Source organism: Electrophorus electricus, chromosome 20, assembly GCF_041902795.1.
Source record: "Electrophorus electricus isolate QZ-2024a chromosome 20, ASM4190279v1, whole genome shotgun sequence".
Taxonomy (NCBI): Eukaryota; Metazoa; Chordata; class Actinopteri; order Gymnotiformes; family Gymnotidae; genus Electrophorus; species Electrophorus electricus.
In genome coordinates, this window is record NC_137516.1 from 19,101,614 (window position 1) to 19,121,427 (window position 19,814).

Consider the following 19,814-nt stretch of genomic DNA (forward strand, 5'->3'; position numbering starts at 1 on the left):
TCCCCACATTCCTGTTATCCATGTCTGTGTAATGGAGACTGTCCTGATTGACAGTCTCAGTCATGATCTGGATTCACAATGGGGTCTTTAAGGGACCTGGAACAGTCCATCCCGAGACACGGGGTCACATCACACAGCCCCTACACTTCAACGGTCCACTGGTGAGTCCGGTCTCTCAGTCCTCACACTTGTATTTACCTTTTAAACTAGTTTCAGTGTTATTACATAATTCACACTTAATGAATACTATGCTCTAAAGGAATTTACGCTACAAATGTCATGTGGGATTAACTTGATTTTGTTTTATTGAGTGTTTGGAGCAGTTTTTAGGGTGCTTAAATTACTTTATTATAGTAAATTATAGTTCTGAGGTATTAGAGATTGAGCTGTCTGGAACTTTAAAATGCTTTAAGATTGTTTGTTTTGTCAAAACAATGTGGTTTTAAACTACTCTGAATGCCAAAAGTACATTAATTATGAGGTTTAACACTGGAGAAGACCTTTAAGATAAGTAAGGACTCTGTAGGCCTAGAGTTTGTGGTCACATGCACTAACGGCATGGCTGTTCAGAAACCACAGGACTAGAAATACAGCAAACCATGAGGGCTTGGTTTCTTTGCACGGTACACACGTCACAACCTCCTCGCAGTACTCTTGCACGCCACAAGGGGCAGTGCTCCCAAACACCTGCAAGTGTCCTTGCAACCAGTAACTATTCATCCAAGTGTAGTGTCAAGGAGACTTTAGGGTCTTAGTATTCAAGTTAAATTCTAATCCTCCCATCTGAAGTTCCTCTCAGCTCTGTGGTGCTGTGTTGGAGCTACACATGCCTTTAGAAGGGACCTGGATAAGGGGTCTTGTGGAGGTCTCGTCTCTCTGAAAGCAGAGGCAGGCTGGAGGACGGTGCACAGAGAAGAGCCTCCTGTGGCTGGAGATTACTATCTCTCTCTCTCTCTCAGCAACCACAGGAAAAGTGGGAGAAACATCACAAACAGGGTTAGTGTCAGTGTACAGCACAGAGCAACTTATATTTCTGATAAGAGTGTGTAAAAGACAGACAGGACCTCTTGGGAGGTCTACAACCACGTGTTCTTACTTTTTCTGCACCACAAACATCTTTATTTTATATTGTTTTATAATAACATATATTGTGAATTTACAGTTAAATGCAAGCTAGTCGTTACCATGCAGGGAAGGTTTTTTTTTTTTTTTGCAAAAGGGATACAAAAACAGTTCCAGCGTGAGCTAGTCTTTTCACTATCTCTTATTTGAACAACAAAGTGATATGAAATAAAGAAGCAATTACCCCTCAAAACAAGCAGGTTGACAGAGCAGATGAGGTATACTCCTGTATCAAAAGACAACACGATCACATCAGACCCAAGGGCCACACACAGAGGTACACAGTGAAGGACTTGGTTGACGTCACACACTTACACACACATGCGTACCTTGAGAGAGTACTGGGTTAGACCATGAGAACTGTCAGAGAGCATATGTGCTGAGAGGATCAGACCCTGAACAGGCTTTACGCTCAGAGGCAGGACATCGCAGACGCCAGTTCCCGCAAGACTCCAGTCTCGTCTTAAATCTTGCCCTCAACAGTGAGTGTAACTACCCTGCTCAGATTTAGTCAAACCAAGCTTGTCTTCGAGCTTAGTCTTGGCCTTTGGCTCTGTGGAGTAAATGGTGAGGGACAGCGGACGTTCATCCGCCCCTCTCCTGTACAGCAGATGCCAAAGCAGTCTGTGAATTCACCACACGGGTACAACGGCGTTCCTGGGAGTGGGGGGAGGGGGCATGCTTACCTTACGTGTACTAACAGAGGAACACAACCTGTCTGCACTGCAGGAGGGCTCAGGTAGGGCTCAAGAACTTCGATTTCAGCAGACAAACACCTACATGCCCGCACAGCTGGGGGCGCCCTCGCTCTAAACACCTGAGGGAGACGTGGATATACACAGCATTTATACTGACCTGATAACACATGATACAGTGTAAGGGGTGGCTTAGATTACTGGAACACTGCCATATTTACAGGTCTAAAGTCTCCGTAAAAGTATCAAAGATTTTTGTCTTCTGAACGTATAGAAAGGATAATGAGCTGCAGGGTGCATGGAGAACAACTGCGAGAATGAAAAAGAAAACAATAAATAAACAAACAAATAGGCCTGAAGAAGTATTTCAGCCTGTGAAGCACCCTGCAGTTCATTGAATATATACACTGGCAGGCCGGCAAGGACGAATACTTTAGCAACGTATCGTAAATTTAAAATGAAACCGTCACAGTACGGCTGCTTAGACATAAAAAGCAGCAACGTTACTTAAATATTAAAACGTCTCTTCTGAGTCACATCTGCTGACGTCCGTTTGGATGGCAGACATGTTTTTTGTGTAGTGCTTGGTGCCGTGTGTCCTGCGAGGTGGTCACACCCTCTCCTGGATGTACGTGTGCTGTAGAGCCTGGTTGATACTGATCCTCTTAGCAGGGTCCAGCACCAGGATCTGGTCCAGGAGGTCTTTGAGCTGAGCCACCTTCTTCCTCTGGTCCTCGGGGAGCCTCTGGTGACCCACCATATCTGCTAGCAAGTCTTTAGTGGGGTTGATACTGCTCACCACAGTCACTTTCTCCTGGCATGGGGGGGGAGCGAGACCCACAAAAAAGAGCAGAAAATTACAGCATAGAAAAGAATTAAAAGGAAGAAAAGATCATATATGAGAACTGACAAAGTGAAACCACTACTGCGCACCTATACAGGCTGACAAAACAATCACGTAATGACGCTCACCCGCTCAGTAACTTTATCTACCTCCGTGTACAGGAAGTTCAGGTTGGAATCAAAGTGCTGGTCCTTGAACAGCCCTTTCCGGATCATCTGTGAATGTTTTAACAGCAACATGTCTGCTCTGAGTCATGCGCGGTAGTGCAGGTTAGACTTTCATCGCTCAGACTCTGCTGACTTGACAAAAAGCAGGTAATGGGCATCGCTATCAGATTCCCGTCCCAGGAAATCCGAACGTCTTACCTTGTTGGGAATTTTCCCTTTAAGGTCCATGGCAAGCTTGAGCATATGGTTGTTAGTTTTTCCAGGGAAGAGGATTTTCCCTGTGTACAGCTCGTACAGCGTGCATCCCACAGACCACATGTCAATTCCATAATCATACGGTTTTCCGATAACTGCAACAGAAAGGTAAGTGTTTAGGTAAATCAAAATTCAACAGACAAACCAAGACTTTGTATAATTTGATTCTGTTTGGCAGCATTTTTAGTTGAGGTGACCTCTGTGACCTTTAGTGAGAAAGCTTTAATTGCCCGATTGAAAACACTTGACACATTAGTTAATTGGGAAGTTTATTATGTGTGAGAGCAATGAATTTGTCATATTGTGTGGCCCCTACCCTACATGACCAGAGTCTAACATGCCTGCACTATCTAAACGATTCACTCTGGATCAGAGCAGCATTAATGAACACAGATCAACAGATCAACATGGCTAATCTATTATGTGTCCTTTACTGAAGTGCCTCTGTTCTTGTTGAACAAAACTAACACTGTATCTGTGTTACATACAAAATATTAAACAGTTCTAGCCCAGGCCCACTCCAGCACCAGTCCAGTACCCACGAGTGGATGACTCACTGATCTCAGGTGCCCTGTAGAACCGACTGACCAAATATGGCGTGATGTCGTTATCGGCCACGTGGGAGGCAGAGCCAAAGTCACAGAGCTTGAGTATGGTCTTGGACTCGTTCACCTATCAGGCAAGAGGGCAGTTAAGAGACATTCTGACACGGGCCACTGCTGGGTGCGGTGCGGTGGGCAGGGCCTCACCAAGATATTGTCAGGCTTGATGTCGGCGTGGAGAATGTTGCAGCGCTTCAGAAGCTTGAGGGCCAGGAACAGCTGCTGGCTGTAGGAGCGAACAGCTTTAACGTGGAGGCCCACGTCTTTACCGTACTTCTTCAGCACCTCGCGCAGGTTCATGCTGGGAAACAGGGGTTATCCAACAGCCCACAGACATGGACTTTAATTAGACTAATACTACCCTGAAGGGCCCACAAACACTGACTTTAATCAGACTAACACCACCCTGAGGGGCCCACAGCGCACTCTGAGCTGGCCTGAGCAGGGAGAGACACTTGAGACTAACCTGAGGGGCTCGAACACCAGGCATAGGTGCTGCTTGTGATAGAAGTGCCGGAAGAGGCGCAGGCAGTGGAACTTGTCGTCGGGGTCTGCGTCGTTCAGTTTCTTGAGGAAATCCAGCTCTTTGAGGCCAGTCTTCTGCCTGCAGAGACGTGTGGGAGCAGGCGGATCGAATCACGAACCTTCACACCTCAGTGAGGATGATGATGGTCTGAAGCTGTGAGGTCACTCACATGAGCTCGTTGTTGCGTATGATCTTCACGGCCACGTCCTGACTGGCGCGGGCCAGGTCCCGAGCCCGGACCACGTTACTGAACACACCCTGCCCGGTATAACCGTACACGTCATAACGCTTATCCAACATCTCACCGATGTTCACCCCTAAACACAACACAACACATGGCCTTTTCTAAAGACTGCTCTCTGCCTCCACAATAAAAACAGTGTGGCTGTTTAAAACAAACAAAACACCCAGCTAGGCCACTAGAAGGCGACTCAAGCATCTTACGGTAATACCCCTCTGCGTCTGTCCAGTTGTCTCTGAGGCTGGGGTTCTCTTTGAAGTCCCTACCAATGCCTGCTGCTCGCAGCCTGGCACTCTGAAAGGACAAGAAGAGAGTCATGAGGTCAGGGACCCGGCGACCCAGCGTCATGAGGTCAGGGACCCGGCGACCCAACGTCATGAGGTCAGGGACCCGGCGACCCAGCGTCATGACGACAGCGTGCTAGAAAAAGACCAACTCGCTGACATCCCATTATTGTGGTGTAGTACATAATTTAATCCCTGTACTTCATAATGCCTGCATTTCTTAATCCCCATATTCCCTAATTTCTATACTCAACCACTGTGTTTTGTCTGCACTCCATCTTTATTAAAACAAACATTTGAATCAATGCATGTTTTAGGACATATAAATCATTCTTGACTTAAACCGTATAAACAATTCTTAAATATAGTCTAAGAGAAAAGGGGACACCAGTATCACTCTCATGTTAATGACGTCCAGAGGAACAGATACTGCAGGGCAGTGAGATGTCCACAGACCTCACGGAGACTGATTAAGTACAGTAAAGTATCACCGTCATCTATGCCAAACCGCGGGAGAAGTGTTTATTTCAGGGCGGTTACATCCAAGACTAACACTGTAATAAAATGTGTGGTGCACGGTAATCCTGCCTACTGTCTCCTTTCTGCCAATAATGACGTCACATGTACACAACATTTCACAGGCTTCCCAAAGAGCCAAGAATCACAGTCATTTCAGAGATATGGTGAATGGTGCCAACCATAAACAGATAACCATCCATGGCCAAAGCAAAGATAACACACTCGCTGCAACCAAGCTGCTCTGTCTTTAACCACATGACGTCAAACGCACACGGAAGTCACATGACAGAAACACTGGTCCCAATATGACACTTGAGTCCCGCGGCCTCTCTGGACACCCTTGCCTGACACACAGTATAGAGGGGATCGGTTTACCTGAACAGTGAAAGGCAAAAAGGCAAACACAAGCGTGTGCGCACGGTCAGGTGACACAACCTGCGCAGATCCATTTACACGCACAACTGTATTTAAGCACTGGAGCGTGGAAAGGCACAAGGCCACGCAACGGAAAACCGCTCGCACGGCTACTCACGTCAAAGTATGCCGCAAACATGTCATCTGACTCTGTAAACATGTCAGGAGCTGAAGGTTTCTTCGGAATTGCCCCTGTAGGGAAAAACGCACATCAAATTACATCACATTAAACGTACCCTCCTAAATGGACTCGGGGTTGTACAAGGTTAGTTAATAACGTACCGTCTTTCTCCTGGGCAAGAAGATTGTGCTTGGCCTTGATGTTGGCCTCAAAAGTGTCCACATTCTCCTGTTCGTAAGCCTTCACGTCGGCCGCGACACGCTCGAGGACATCGTCCGGGGAGGCCGAGCGACTGCGAGGGCTACTCTGAGCGCTGCCGGCCTCCGACTTCACGCTGTCCTCCTTTAGTTCCTTGTATTTCTGTACAGGACACATTGCAGAGCACAGGGCAACCAGTACAGCATATCAGGTATTACTGATGGCTGCAGACACTCGTCAACCAGTATTCACAGGCTCTATGAAGGTAAAATAAAATGATATATTGCAGATTACGTTCATTATGTCACTGCACATGGAAGAGAAGAAATACTCCAAAATGATGGGATGTGAAAGTAGGAGCAGATACAGGCCACAGCAGAGGTTACGTCTGAGGACACCCTAACAGGTGGCGAGGTCATACGCCGAGCAGCAGGCTACAGACGGACCAGTGAGACATCAATGCTGCACTTTAGTGTGTGTCTGAAATCCTGAGAGAATACTGAGCAGCAGCCCAACCTGCACAATCGCCAAGCGCTGCAGTCGTCTCTGTTCAATCAAAGCTTCCTCGTCTTCTTCATCGACATCATAATCCTCCAGCCTGGATGCAGACATAATCCTCCTTATTCCATTAGTCCACAATCCCCTTTATTCCATTAATACACAAACCTCATTATTCCATAATCCATAATCCTCATTAACCCATAAATGTGTGCAGTCCACAGGCACCTGTTTGTGGAACCACTGACAAACACTACAGACACACTGGTGTTTAATACCATATCATGTGAACTCATGTGAACCACAAATGCCCAAGTGCTGTCACGGCCACAGCGTAGTGACCTCAATCGAGACTACTCGTGTGCTCACACTTCGTCTTCCGATTCATCCTGCTCCGCCCTCTGGCCTTCAGACAGGCTGCCTTTAAACTTGTCCTCCTTATCTCTGTCCCTCCTCCTCCTTTCCTGTGATCCTGAGTGTGTCTGCTGCCTGTGGTCCAGCCTGTCCCGCTCCACAAACCTACAACACCACCAGCACAGCTTCAGCAGCACACACACACAAATAACACACACACACACACACACACACACACACACACACACACACACACACACACACACACCTGCGTCTGGGAGGAGGGGAGCGGCTGGAGTGTCTCCTCGGGGAGCGGGTCCTGCACCTGAGGGGCGAAACGCTCGGCCTCCGCCTGGAGTCCGGCGCGCTGCACCTGCCTGCTTCGCCCCGACAGCGCCTCCTATGGTCCACACAGGCACACTTAGAAATGCAGGAGGAAGACATTGACAGGACTTTCGTAGGGAAAGTCAAGTCCTGAATATGGTTAATGTGTAATGACAGGTTATTAGTAATTATATCACATACAAAGTGAAAGACATGTAACTATCATTCATGCAAAATATTCCAAACCGTTGCAATTTAGCCCAAGTTTATAAAGTCTAAATTTCCAATTCAGAGGAATAAAAATACAGGCTTTTAAAAAATTACAAAAGAACTGAACAACAACAACAACAACAAGACAGAAAATAGTGTCACAAACCTGGCAGACGAGAGTCTGTTCCGGTCGGAGTCTCTCCATCTCCTTTCTGTAGACCGTGAGCGCCCCCTGGTGTCAGCCGGAGATCTGTTGCGGGGTGCAGAGTGGTGGCGCTTGGACCCCCTATCGCTGCTCAGGCTGCTGGGAGGCTGTTGAGGAGAATGTTCTCTGCTCCAATGAGAGGATCTGTGCTGGGCTGGACTTTGCTTTCTGTGGGGAGATCTGTTCTCCTTGCCCGAGGAGACTTCCTTTGAAGGAGACGACATTTCCCTGTCCCGTTTGCGGTCCGACTCAGGACGACCTCCGTGTCTGTCTTTGGATGTGGAGCGTGTGGCCTTCTCGGGTGGGGTGGGTTGGTCGGAGCTTCGTCTGCTCCCAGGCTGTGCGACTGAGGGCGAAGCGGCTCGCCTAATCCCCTTCTCCACCTCCTCAGAATGTGAACGGCGAACCTTGTGAAGAGACTCTGGCTTCCGCGACAGTACAGGAGATCTGGACCTCTGCCGCCTCTCTCCGGACTGCTGGACGCTGCTTGACGACCCCCTCTGTGTTGAAGAGCTGGGCTCTCTAGCTCCCTCGTCACCCGAGCCAGTCGTCCTCCTCTGATCTGACCTGATCAGACTGACGGGCCTTTCCTTGGACTTATTCCTGCCACGCTGCCTGGAACCCAGCTTTCCCATGCCTCTACAGTCATGCTGACTCTCTGGGCCTGTGGCGGAGGGGTAGCTCCCTGACCCCTCAGCCATGTCCGGCCTCTCCAGTGTCTCCCTCTGTTCCTCACCATTGCATGCTTTCTCCTGCATCTCAGCGTCCTCGTCTGAACCAGAGTTATACCCCTGCAGAATCAGACCCATTCCTGACTGCACCCTACCCTCCAACAGTTCATTATCAAGCTCTGCTTGGATCATGGCCCGCTGCTTCTCCAAGTCCTCCAACGCCGCCAGGTCATCCAGTCTGGCACGCTTCAGGGAGAGCATCTCTATCGTGTCCTCCACGAGGCACTCGCCATCATCTGTCTTGCAAGGATCTTGGCGTCTGTGTTTTTTATGCTTGTGTCTGTGCTTGTGTTTATGTTCCTTCTCCTCGAGTGACGAATGCTTTTGTTTTCTGTGCTTGCTATGATGTTTGTGTTTTTTTCGCTTGTGTTTCTCCATGCTGTCACACTTCAAGTCCTCAAATTTCCCAACTCTGTTGTCTTCCTCTTCACCAGACACAATCCCACTTCTGTCAGAATTGTCCACATCTTCTCTGGAAAAATGCAGGGGAAGAACAATGAAGAACAACCTTAACATTTACAAGCTTTCACCACTAGAGAAACACTAAAGAATCTATTCCCAATACATAGTTGACACTTACATCGTTAGAGAATCCTAGCGCATCACATACACGCTTTGATAATCATAACGACAACACAAGCTTGGCTTTCACTCTGTCCCTGTGTACTCAGCAGGTTGCTGACACTATTATCCGACACTATTATCAGACACTATCTAAGCTGGACGGTGTCAAAACATCTGCCGATTGTTGACAAGTTAGCTTTCTGGCAATAGCTAGCCAATTAGATTAACTATCACGCTACTTAACGTCAGACAGCAGCAAAACGGTAATACTCACAGAAAATGTCTGAAATGATTAAACTAATCCACACATTTACTTGAATTATTTAAAACAAGACTTTTATGTACAGCTGTTATGTACTAGCAGTCGCGCTAGCTAGCTGCCTAATTAAGTAGCTAGTTAGCTAGGTGAGCTGATTTCGACAATATTCAGATGACAGCCTGAATATGACGCTACTTAGACCGGTCCAACGGCTCAGGAGTTGTTCGTGTCACGAACATATGACATGTTGTTATGTGTATATGTAGAAATGTGGACGGAAATGCGCTTACTCGAAACCGCTCCCCGCTTCGTTAAGCTGTGTTTCCATGTTAGCTAGCAATAAGGCTGCACATGCGCAGTTAGCATAAGGTCAATGACGGGGACCGTGGTAAAACATCACACTGCCACATCATACTCTCCAATGGAAGACAGTCTTTAAGTATTTAAAAATATGTCAACTACAAAAAAGTTATATTTGAGTTCTGTATAGATAGTGTTTGGGATTTACCATGCCAAGTCAGCTGATAAATTTGAACCTTTTCTACGTTCGTTCTGTTACCAAGAATTAAACACTGGCCCCTCAACAACAACCTGGACGTCACACGGTAGCTAGCTAGGCTAGCCAGTCATGTTGTTATCCAGCAATGAAAATACGGCATTGAAAGTAACGGCATTGTTATAAATAATATTTAGCATTTAGTGACTTGACAGAAGATTAATTGTTTGGTAGAGTTAAAGTAGTTCTGGACTTATTGACCAGCAAGCTAACCGAATGAGTAGATGAAACCGCTGTTTGATGGAGTTGAAGTTAGCTAACTGTAAACTAACTAACTAACTAACTAACTAACTATCTATCTATCTATCTATCTATCTATCTATCTATCTATCTATCTATCTATCTATCTATCTATCTATCTATCTATCTCTAAAACTATAATTTAGGCTAAATGGCTAACTTGCTCTTTTAAGTAGGTTGTCTTAGGCTCGTTGCTGTTGGTAGAATATTGTGTAGTAGACGTTGTAATCAGTGTGTTATGGTTCTGTATGTTCATGACTAGCTCATAGCATGGATGGGATTAAAGATGCATACCAAGATGTCCAACCTGTAACGCTGCGGCTCACAGAGCAGAGCGTCACAGCTCGGCTACACTGCAGCCCTGCTAAGGGCATTGAAACGCACTTGTCTGCCATGGTCGAGGCCTTTTTAGTCGAGGTGTTTCGCTGTCGGCTGTGCCAGTTCACCAGCAGTCAGAAAGCCAGAATCAGCAGTCATGTGACAGCGAGTCATGTGACAGTGAGGCGTTCGTGCCACCTCTCCTGCCTGGAAAGAGAAGACCAGGAGAGCCTGGCTGTAGTTATGAGATCTGACGAAGGATCTGAGCTCCGGAGCAGCTCTCCGTACGACCTCCATCCCAGCTCAAAGAGCGCTGAAGACCAGATGGACATGGAGCGCATGTCATTCTTGCTCCCGATGTACGGAATGCTCCAGAACGTCAGTCCACCCCGGTGCGACGTCGGCCTGAGCTCCAACTCGGAAGGCAGTCTTCATGTGGCACAGACGTGCGAGGTGAGTTCAAGATGAATGTTTGAAAGGGGCTCTTTCTCCGATAACAGTCTCGTTGTCATCATCTCAGTGGGCCTATCTTTGGTTCAGGTGAGCACTCTGTTCGAAGAGGACAGGCGTGGAGAAGACAGTGAGGAGGAGAACGTCTTCCAGCTGGAGGACCCCGAAGATGGACTGTCTGGACCCCTGTCTGCCAGAGTGGCAGAAGACCAGGATGAAGTAACGGCCCAGTCGGCTCATTTGATGACCCTCGGACTGTGCCGGATCTCTAGTGCCAAGTGCCCCCCTCTGCCCGGAGCAGGCCAGGACATGTCGGACGCCGTGGACGACAAGCAGCCCTTGCTGACCGTGGCTGAGATGCAGAAGCTGCCTGAGGATGAAGGTGGGGGGGGCCTGTCCTGCGTCCTCTGCCGGGCGGAAATGCCCAACCAGGGTCTGCTGGACGTACACCTGAAGTGCCACAACGGTGCCCTGAGCTTCCGGTGCCCGCGCTGTGACTGGGCCTCGGCCGAGTGGGTAGATATGGAACGTCACTGGAGGGCTCATGGAAGGAAGCGGAGCTCGAAGATCCACAAGTGTGGCATTTGTCCCAGGAAGTTTAGGAGGGCGGAGTCCCGCGACGCTCACGAGAAGAGGCACAACCGGCGTGCCCGAGTGCAGGCTCAGTCGGGTCGTGTGGCACGATACCCGCTGTGTCTGGAGTGGTGTCGGTCGGAGAGAGGTCTGCAGACCCACCAGCGATGCCACTCTCAGGGTGCATTTAAGTGTGTGTACTGTGAGGTCACAGGTAAAATAAAATTACTCATGATGTTTGAAGTCATTAAACAGAAATTATCATTGCAAACAAGTCAGAAAGGTCATGGTTAATTTTTCTTGGTATTTTCGTGTTTTTTTCTCTTTGATTATGTAAACATGGCTAAATTTGTTTCCTAGAAAAGTCATGGAGGAAGATACAAAAGCACATTCGCAGTCAGCACACAGAGGACGGTGACGGACCAGACCAGCAGATGTCTTACAACATGTAAGTACACACAGAACCCAAGAAAACCAGCCATACTGTCATCACCAACTAGACAGAAACTGGTGACTGTTTTACTGAGTGTACATGGATCTGCGTGCAGCCTGCCATGTTCTTCTGCCATGTTCTTCTGCCATGTTCTTCTGCCATGTTCTTTTGCCATGTTCTGTTGCCATGTTCTTCTGCCATGTTCTTCTGCCTTGTTCTTCTGCCTTGTTCTTCCGCCTTGTTCTTCCGCCTTGTTCTTCTGCCATGCCCCACATGACTGTCACTCTCCACAAATCTCCACAAATCAAATCAATCCAGTTATTTTTCCTGCACACAGAGGAACCCTTAAGTACGACCATGAGACATCAACCAGTTTCCCAGAATGCCACAGAGGGGTGCAGTGGGAGGCGTGGGACCATGGGAGGAAGATGAGAGTGAAACCCAAGGCAGCAGGAAGGAAGAAGGGTGATAAGGACAAGAGGGAAGGAGACGCTCACGTTAAGGAGATGAGTGGATGTCTGAAAGTCCCTAAACGGAAGGAGTTTTGCTGTACTCTGTGTGACAGGTGACAGACATGTATGGTTTACCTGCAGTGCTATAAAGTATTCCTAACACATACATGACTTTAATGAACTTTGGTTATTAATTAGTACTTGTCACTGCCTGTGGTTGTCTGCATGGTTGAACATATCTTATAAATGTATGTCAATGAATGTGAAAGTGTTACCAAAATAATTAAAAAATATTTTTCTTGGTTTATACATAGAAAATATGACAGTTAGGCTTAATGCAGTTGTAATGGATGTATACAGAGAGATTTCTTTGCTGGAGGGATCTCAAGGTTCTCCAGTTAGCGCTCATTGGAGATGTCTGTCTGACTGTGAGTCTGATGTGGGTGTGTTGACAGGACGTTTTCCACCAAGCTCACGCTGCGCCGTCATGCGGGCATCCACCAGGGTACGAAGCCCTTCGCCTGCCCACACTGCCATTACACCACCCGGCTGAAAGCCTCGCTGGTGCAGCACCTGCGCGTCCACACAGGTGAGCTCACACCTTCACACATTTCTGAGGTATCAAATCACTCTAAAGTCTTGTTCTTTTTTATATTGCATCTTGCAGCAAGGTTTAGATATGAATAGTGCCTTCCTGAAGTATTAGGTTCCATTTAAAAGTCATGACAGATGACACTTACAGACTTTGTGCCACAGATTTGTGTCTGGTTGAGATATGGACTGATTTGTAGAAAATTCACCTTTTTGTTTTTCAGCCCCTTCTGTGTTCATTTGACCTTGTTAGTGAATCTTCAGTCCTAGGATATAAACCGTGTCATGTACTGTCCTGTGACCTTCTGACTGGCTTTAGCAGATCACCATGTGCTCCCAAGCTCTAGTTTTTTAGCAAACTGAAACAGGTTGTGTTGTGTTATCGTTTATTGCATGATTCCTCTATCCATCAGTTTTACCAAGCTGAGAAAAAGCTTCCACATTTGATCTCGGTCACTCTGATGCTTTCTGGAAAAGTAGACGTGCTTTGATTTGTCTTTTCTTCAGTTATATCGACTGTCTAGTCACCTTTCTATACAGACCTGACTGATGCACCTTCATCCCAGCCGCTGAAATCTACAGCTCCTTCAGAGTGATTTTTGGGCTCTCCGGAGCTTCCCTCACAAGTCTCCTTCTGTGTGCTCGTTAGGGTTGCGTCTTGTATATTCCAGTTATCAGACTAATTAACATGCAGTTTCTTGAACTCCTAACCTGGGCCTTTATAAAGGTATGCAAGTGTGGGTGAAAGGGTGTTAAAAGAACACTTTGTTTTTATTTTTTCCCTTTTCACCCCGTGAGTGAATGGTGGCATGAAAGAGTCGTTAAGAGACTTTTCCCACAGGAGCTGTGGCAGCGGCGTGAAAGACCCGCGGCCGGGGCCGACAGAATCGCAGCTGTGCCCCTCGCTGTCATGATGTTGCATGCAGCCTAATAGACGTGTGTTCAGGAGACCGGTTCCCTGGCAAAGGTTGCCATGGTGTTTGGCTTTATTCACAGGAGAAATTTTTTTTAAATCTTTTTTTTTCTTCCTCTCCGTTTCTCTAGGTGAGAAGCCGTACAAGTGTGCCCAGTGCTCCTACGCTTCTATCGACAGGAGCTCCCTACGGCGCCACTCGCGTACACACACACAGGAGAAGCCTTACTGCTGTCAGTACTGTCCCTACAGCAGGTAAACACTCACACACGGCCGTGCCATAACTCATCCTCGGCTCTGTCTAGGGTTGGCGCGTGTCGTGCTAACCCAGAGCCGCAACTTCTCTCCTGGCAGCATACAGAAGAAGAGTCTCGACCTCCACTCCCGGCGCCATCACACTGGAGAGTCGTTTGCCTGCGCCATGTGCCAGTACACCACGCCAGACCGCCAGCTGCTGCTACGGCACACGCGCAAACACCACGCCCATGATGGTTAGCCTACGCCCCTGACAGCTCACCACGCCCCTGAAGGTTCGCCATGTTAGGCATGAGAGCAGATGGCAGTGGTTGCTCGGTGGTTGGGGTTCTTGACTTGTGGTTGGGAGGTTACTGGTTCAGGCCCCGCCGCTGTTGGGCCCCTGAGCAAGACCCCTAACCTTCACTTACTCCTGTATAGGTTTGCGCTGCCTGACAGTATCCTAGCCAGCACCTGTCGGTGGTGTTCCCTTTTGGTCGTTGATGGCGTAGCAGTCAGCAGTGGTATTCTGTACCTCCGCTGTGTGTGTGTGAGTGAGTGTGTGATTCATTACCCAGCAACCACAATGGGTCTGTCAAAAAAAACACAAATAATAATACTAACAAATACAAAGAGTACTAAATGCTAATAAAACATTCACATTTTTACTGGGCTTGATTTTTGGTGATTTGTTGCACAGGTTATTTTTTTGTTGGTTTTTTTACAGAGGTTTTGAAGTTCAATTGTATGATATCTTGTATTCCTGGTGGTATGCATTGTGTGAAATGGAATAGTGGTTTTCTACTTTAATGTGTCTTTTATGAAAATTAAATATTTTTTTGCTTCTGTAAGTCAGTTTGTTATAGAAACAGCTTTTTGCTGTGCTATTATATCCTAATTAAAAAATGAAAATGACAATGTGTGTGTGTTTTTTTTTTTAAATGTTATGGTGTGTGACACACCATAACATGTATTAATTTAAAAAAAACCCCACACATTGTAATTTCGGTGCACAATTGTACCAAATTGTAAGTTGTGGGCTGTTGGATGTGGCTCTTCAGTGACCGTGTCACTACCACCAATCCAATTCAACCGGGATTTTCGTCTCAGGTGTCTTACTAAGTCACGTCACGCAGGTACACAGAGGAAAATGTTGAAATGTTACCAAATTTGTCACCCAAGATTTACATTTTAGCTCTGTTCTTACAGGGTAAGACACTGTAGCTTCTAGAAAATAGGATCGTCTGTTTCGGCTCATTTATAATGAACAGCTAATTAAGCACTGCAGTGGAGTCTACAGGGAGTGTGTGCAAATCTCCCACCAAGTCTCATGCTCCAGGAAACAGATGAAGGCAAAGTTCCCTTACATGACTGCTACTAACCGGAGTGAAGTTAAAACAGCGAACGAGTGCGTGATGACCAATTTGCTATAGGATCTCTGTTCATTTAAAAGCGTTGGAGTTTTCACAAAGCGAAGATCTGACCTCAGTGCACCAACTGTTAAGTACTCAGACCCTGGCAGGATGACGGAGCTGGGGTAGAGTTACTGTCGTTGCCTGGTTTCTACATTGAGGACTGTTGGGTGATTGGACTTAGGCGCTCAATAGAGGAGGATTTCTTTGAGATTCATACTAAGTGGTCAGACAACCGCATAACATATCGGCGAAGGCGTGATTCTGATTTTGGGGGTCTACTGTAAAAGTTGAGAAAATCATTACCAGAAGAAGGAAGGAAGGTGTTGTGAGCTTTGATGCTTGAGGGTATTGGATTTCTGTCTGAAATTTGTTTATCAAGTGTATCAGAAACTTTATGGCCATACAAAAAGTTTTCTTCTTTTGTCAGAATCTTTCAGCAAGATAATTAGAAATCAGAAAAATGACTTAGAAACCAGATGGACAAAGTGGAAAAAGTACTGAGAACTATAATCAATGTGTCTCCAGAGGTATGAGAACCTACACAGGGGCCTTTTAAACTAACGAGCACCTTTCTGTGTTCAGTATCCTCAGTCCGAGTGTTCGGCAAGGCTGTGAAAGCCCTCCGAGAGTCTCCGGTCTACCAGAGTCCCGTCACCGTGGCAGGTTGGATTTGACGCAAATGTTTGGAAATGACCACCTGTCTCAAGTCCATAATATCCTTTTGTTACTTTACGTCCCAGATATACGGAGGTCCAACATATTCTGCTTGGCAAACACAGAGATGATCCTTTGTGATTCACATGTATCAAGGGGGAGTTCACTCCCTGTGTGTTGTGTACAGTGGCGGTAGGTCAGCTGACAACCTTCTCACTCTAAACCCAAAGTATTAAAGTAACTCGACACAACACGTGTGATGCTCTGTGCGCGCTCTAGACCATTCTAATAATCTTACACTTGTTGCTCAAACAAATGTAAAGAGTAATAAGGAATTAGTCAACTCTCTCTCCCCTTGTTTTCAAAATATCAAGTTCCCACATGCTGCCATGTCCACAAACGAGGTGTGAGACTGGGATCACAACCCTTACTGCTATTAAAGCACACATGTTCAACAGCAGCCTGCAGGTCCTACAGATCCTGCAGATGGACATCCTAAATGAGTTTCAGGACACCAGAGGTATTCTAATTATGAGAGAGACATGACTAACTCAGAAAAGTACTTCAGGTGCTTCTGTAGGTTATTCCTTTATTGGTTCTATTTATATATGTTTAGTTTCAGTCCTTTGTGAGTGATGTTTAATTTAGCTCACCCACATCAATTCATATTCACATAGTTTTCCAGCTTGATTGAATTTTTATAGCTTTATAGTTGATGAATGTATACATTCCTCTACATGAGGATTCATATTTCAGTACATGCTCAACATCACTAAAACAAATTAAAGCTGAGCTCTTATTTCAGCATGAGCATTGTGCAGTGTGTAGCTTCCTCGGTCGTTTCTTTAAGGTCTAGTCCATGCTGTGAACATTAACCCCAGGGAAGTGATTGAAGTAGAGCTGGCAGACAAGGTTTGTTTTCTCTCTATCCCCCCCATATGTGTCCTTCTCTCTGCCATTTTAAAACCCAATTTTCAATGAGAGTTTCAGGCCCTGGATGTGTAATTGGACCGGAGAACAGGAGATCAGTAAGAGCGCCCTGATCAATACACATATAAAAGCTAATATTAGGGACACCTGCACCCAATTTTACAGCAGAATTTAAATAACCTGCTTTTTGAAACGAGATACAGTGCAATTTTATACTTTCACACATTTCAATTTTGGTACTTTCAAAATGTATTAATATTAGATTTTTTTGCGTTTCGAGTGAATTTATGCCTCATTTATACCACGAGCCTGCAATCAGCTTAGCGCCATGCCACGCGACCGGATTTACACGGTCCCCGGAGCCGCGTGACCGCCGACGTACCGGTCTGAGCTTGTTCCGCGAGGCTAAAAACCAACCGGAGCGGCCTGTGTGCTGGGGGACACAGAAACGTCATCGTGCAGCACCGATCACAAGAAGAAGAAGATGATGATGATGGTGTTTGTATTTAGCATGAACCGGAAGTGCTTGTCCCGGCGCTAACGCGGGCGGGGAGGTCAGAGCCCAGGCGCACCCTCAGCATGGGAGACACCCGCGTGGACTGTAACGTGGTCTTCCCGGAGCCTCACCTTTCAGGTTCGTTACCCCGTTATCCGCGCGTTAGCTGACTGACGTTAGTAGCGCCTCCGTTCACCGGCGCTGTGGCGCGACCGCGTGTTCAACTACGGTAAGATTGTGGATAAACGCTTTTATTTGTGCAGCCGTGTCCTCCCGGCATCGGCGGCCGGAGCGTGACCGCTAATGTTAGCCGGATGTGTTGCGTAAGAAACCATTGGCTTTTACTCGTGCGCGTGTTTCCGCGTTTAGGTCCGCTAGCTGGTCGTTTAAATGTTACACGAGCGTCACGTTGAGGGTAACGCGGGGCAGTTCTTCTTCTCTTTGGGCAGAGAGATACTGGCGCGGATCGAAGGAGCCCGTGGTTCTCCTGCTGGGCTGGGCTGGCTGCAGAGACCGGCACCTCTCCAAGTACAGCTCCATCTACAACCGGAAGGTCAGGCTCGTCTGCGCGAGCGCCGGGCTTGTAAGAGGGAAGCGTCTCACTCATCTTCTTTGTTCATTTCAGGGATGTGTCACTGTGCGATACACTGCCCCCTTGAGGACAGTGTTTATCTCAGAATCGTTTGGATACAAGGAACTGAAAAGCATTGCACACAAGCTGCTTGAGGTCCTGTACGACTACGAGGTGGAGAGCAACCCCGTCCTCTTCCACGTGTTCAGCAACGCCGGCTTCATGCTATACCGTTACATGGTGGAACTCCTGCGGAGCCAGAAGCAGTTTGACTCCTTGTGTGTGGTGGGCGCGGTCATGGACAGTGCTCCGGGGAGTCAGAATGTGCCAGGTGCCCTGCGGGCCCTCAGGACCACGCTGGGCCCCGACGTCCACGTGTTACTACGCTACACCTTCCTGGTCCTGTTCGCCATCATGGTAGTCCTGCTCCGGGTCGTCCTGTATCCTATTACCAAGTACTTCCACAAGAACCACTACGATGCTCTGTTGGAGCGTCCAGCCCCCTGGCCCCAGATGTACCTCTACTCCCGCGCTGATCGCGTGATCAGACACGCGGACGTGGAGCGGATGGTCAGGGTGCTCCAGGAGAGAGGGCTGTCCGTGGAGAGCTTCGACTTCATCGCGCCGGCCCACGTCAGCTTGTTCCGCGACTGTCCCGAGGACTACTCCAGCCGCTGCCAGACCTTCCTGGAAAACTGCATGTCTCGTTTTGAGGGGCCCCTACAAAAGAAACGTGTCCAAGTTCAGCACTGAGACCTTAAATATTTAGTCATATGAGACCAGTCACATGTCCATCCCTGCATATCTTTGTGAAAACTACTGACTAACAGGCTTACAAAGGGGCCCTTTTTTATAAATCCCTGTAAGATAACACCAACTTCTAATGTATTAGAATCTGTATTTGTCTTGTACTGTGAACTGAAAACTGAGAGTACTGAATTGACATTGTTTATTGTAATTGATCTGTTAATGTATTTGACTTAACGTGCCTTCCTGAAATAAAGACTAGTTCTGTTTGATTAAACACCAATTACTGCATTGCAGTGTTTGAAGCAGAAAAGCATGCTAGGAAGTCTAAAGGAAAATGATTCTTTCTGTCAGTAATGTGATGGTTGCGTTGGCTGATAGTTGCTGCTGTCTGTTGGAAGGTACTACCTTAGGACTCATGACAGAGCCTCGTCTGGTCACCTCCTGGCTATGATGGTCCTTAATCACATGCAGAGCATCAGCACAGACACGCAGGTAGCAATCCACTGCCGCAGGGCCAGGCATAGACCGATGTCTCAGCTCCAGGCAGGTCAGATCAGCCTGTTCCCTCTGTAGCCAGTAGCCACATGTCTTTGTATGGAGGGGGAAAATGTCCCCATCAGATGTCTCCCACTTCATAGTTGACATTTCAGTGTGAACCATTTTCATTTTTCTCTGCTAGAAGATCTCCCTGGTACTTCATACATCATCTAAAACACCCAAGTCTGGAACAGGGAAACTCTTTACGAATGGCCATGTCCTGATGAACAGGTTTGGTCTGTCTAGGCAGATGCATAGCTCACGTTTCTTAGGTGTTTCCAATTTGCGATGTGTAGGATAGACACTTGAGCACTGTCCTGAGTTCAACCCAGACAGGTCATACGATACAGATATTAATTAGATCAAAGGGCAGCTCTCAGTGGAAACCTGGCCATTGTGGATGGGCGTTGTGTCTTGCAAGCTCTGCCTCCTCTGTGGAATTCTCCCTCTGAGCACGTGAGCCTCACGCAAGCTGCTCGCTGTAGGACTGTCTCTCTTCACAAACTGGAAACTAAAGAGAAACATGCTTCAACTTTCAGTTGTACTGCATTATTCCAGAAGGGGGTGC

The 19,814-nt window shown here is 47.2% G+C and overlaps 3 protein-coding genes across 10 annotated transcripts; 2 read left to right on the plus strand and 1 right to left on the minus strand.

Moving 5' to 3' along the window:
* Positions 1-1,087: 1,087 nt before the first annotated feature.
* Positions 1,088-9,522, minus strand: prpf4ba (pre-mRNA processing factor 4Ba). 4 transcript variants are annotated; one of them, XR_003410833.3, is made up of 16 exons: positions 9,424-9,522; positions 7,541-8,782; positions 7,109-7,240; positions 6,856-7,005; positions 6,505-6,586; positions 5,952-6,150; positions 5,788-5,861; positions 4,656-4,746; positions 4,381-4,528; positions 4,152-4,289; positions 3,833-3,986; positions 3,641-3,755; positions 3,027-3,178; positions 2,790-2,876; positions 1,452-2,631; positions 1,088-1,348 (listed from the first exon to the last, which is right to left on the minus strand). XR_003410833.3 is itself a non-coding variant. In XM_027012790.3 (15 exons), the coding sequence occupies exons 1-15, from the start codon at positions 9,459-9,461 to the stop codon at positions 2,428-2,430; spliced, it is 3,006 nt and encodes a 1,001-aa protein (XP_026868591.2). In that variant the 5' UTR covers positions 9,462-9,522; the 3' UTR covers positions 1,088-2,427. The 4 variants fall into 4 exon arrangements, 3 of the variants coding, with proteins under 3 accessions (XP_026868591.2, XP_026868592.2, XP_081559308.1); XM_027012790.3 differs by having other exon boundaries at positions 1,088-2,631; XM_027012791.3 differs by lacking the exon at positions 9,424-9,522 and adding an exon at positions 8,891-8,998 and having other exon boundaries at positions 1,088-2,631.
* Positions 9,523-9,579: 57 nt separating this feature from the next.
* si:dkey-154p10.3 (uncharacterized) lies at positions 9,580-18,149 on the plus strand. Of its 5 annotated transcripts, none has more exons than XM_027012811.3 (11): positions 9,580-9,797; positions 10,192-10,700; positions 10,788-11,484; positions 11,631-11,718; positions 12,041-12,268; positions 12,611-12,744; positions 13,791-13,914; positions 14,014-14,150; positions 15,891-15,971; positions 16,049-17,526; positions 18,014-18,149. In XM_027012811.3, exons 2-10 carry the CDS (start codon positions 10,200-10,202, stop codon positions 16,156-16,158), a joined length of 2,100 nt encoding a protein of 699 aa, XP_026868612.2. In that variant the 5' UTR covers positions 9,580-9,797; positions 10,192-10,199; the 3' UTR covers positions 16,159-17,526; positions 18,014-18,149. The 5 variants fall into 5 exon arrangements, with proteins under 5 accessions (XP_026868612.2, XP_026868613.2, XP_081559309.1 ...); XM_027012812.3 differs by having other exon boundaries at positions 9,580-9,738; XM_081703183.1 differs by having other exon boundaries at positions 9,746-10,700; positions 16,049-16,990; positions 17,173-17,526.
* On the plus strand, positions 16,410-18,989 carry tmem53 (transmembrane protein 53). The gene is made up of 3 exons (XM_081703856.1): positions 16,410-16,482; positions 16,813-16,874; positions 17,699-18,989. Exons 1-3 carry the CDS (start codon positions 16,410-16,412, stop codon positions 18,710-18,712), a joined length of 1,149 nt encoding a protein of 382 aa, XP_081559982.1. The 3' UTR covers positions 18,713-18,989.
* Positions 18,990-19,814: the final 825 nt, after the last annotated feature.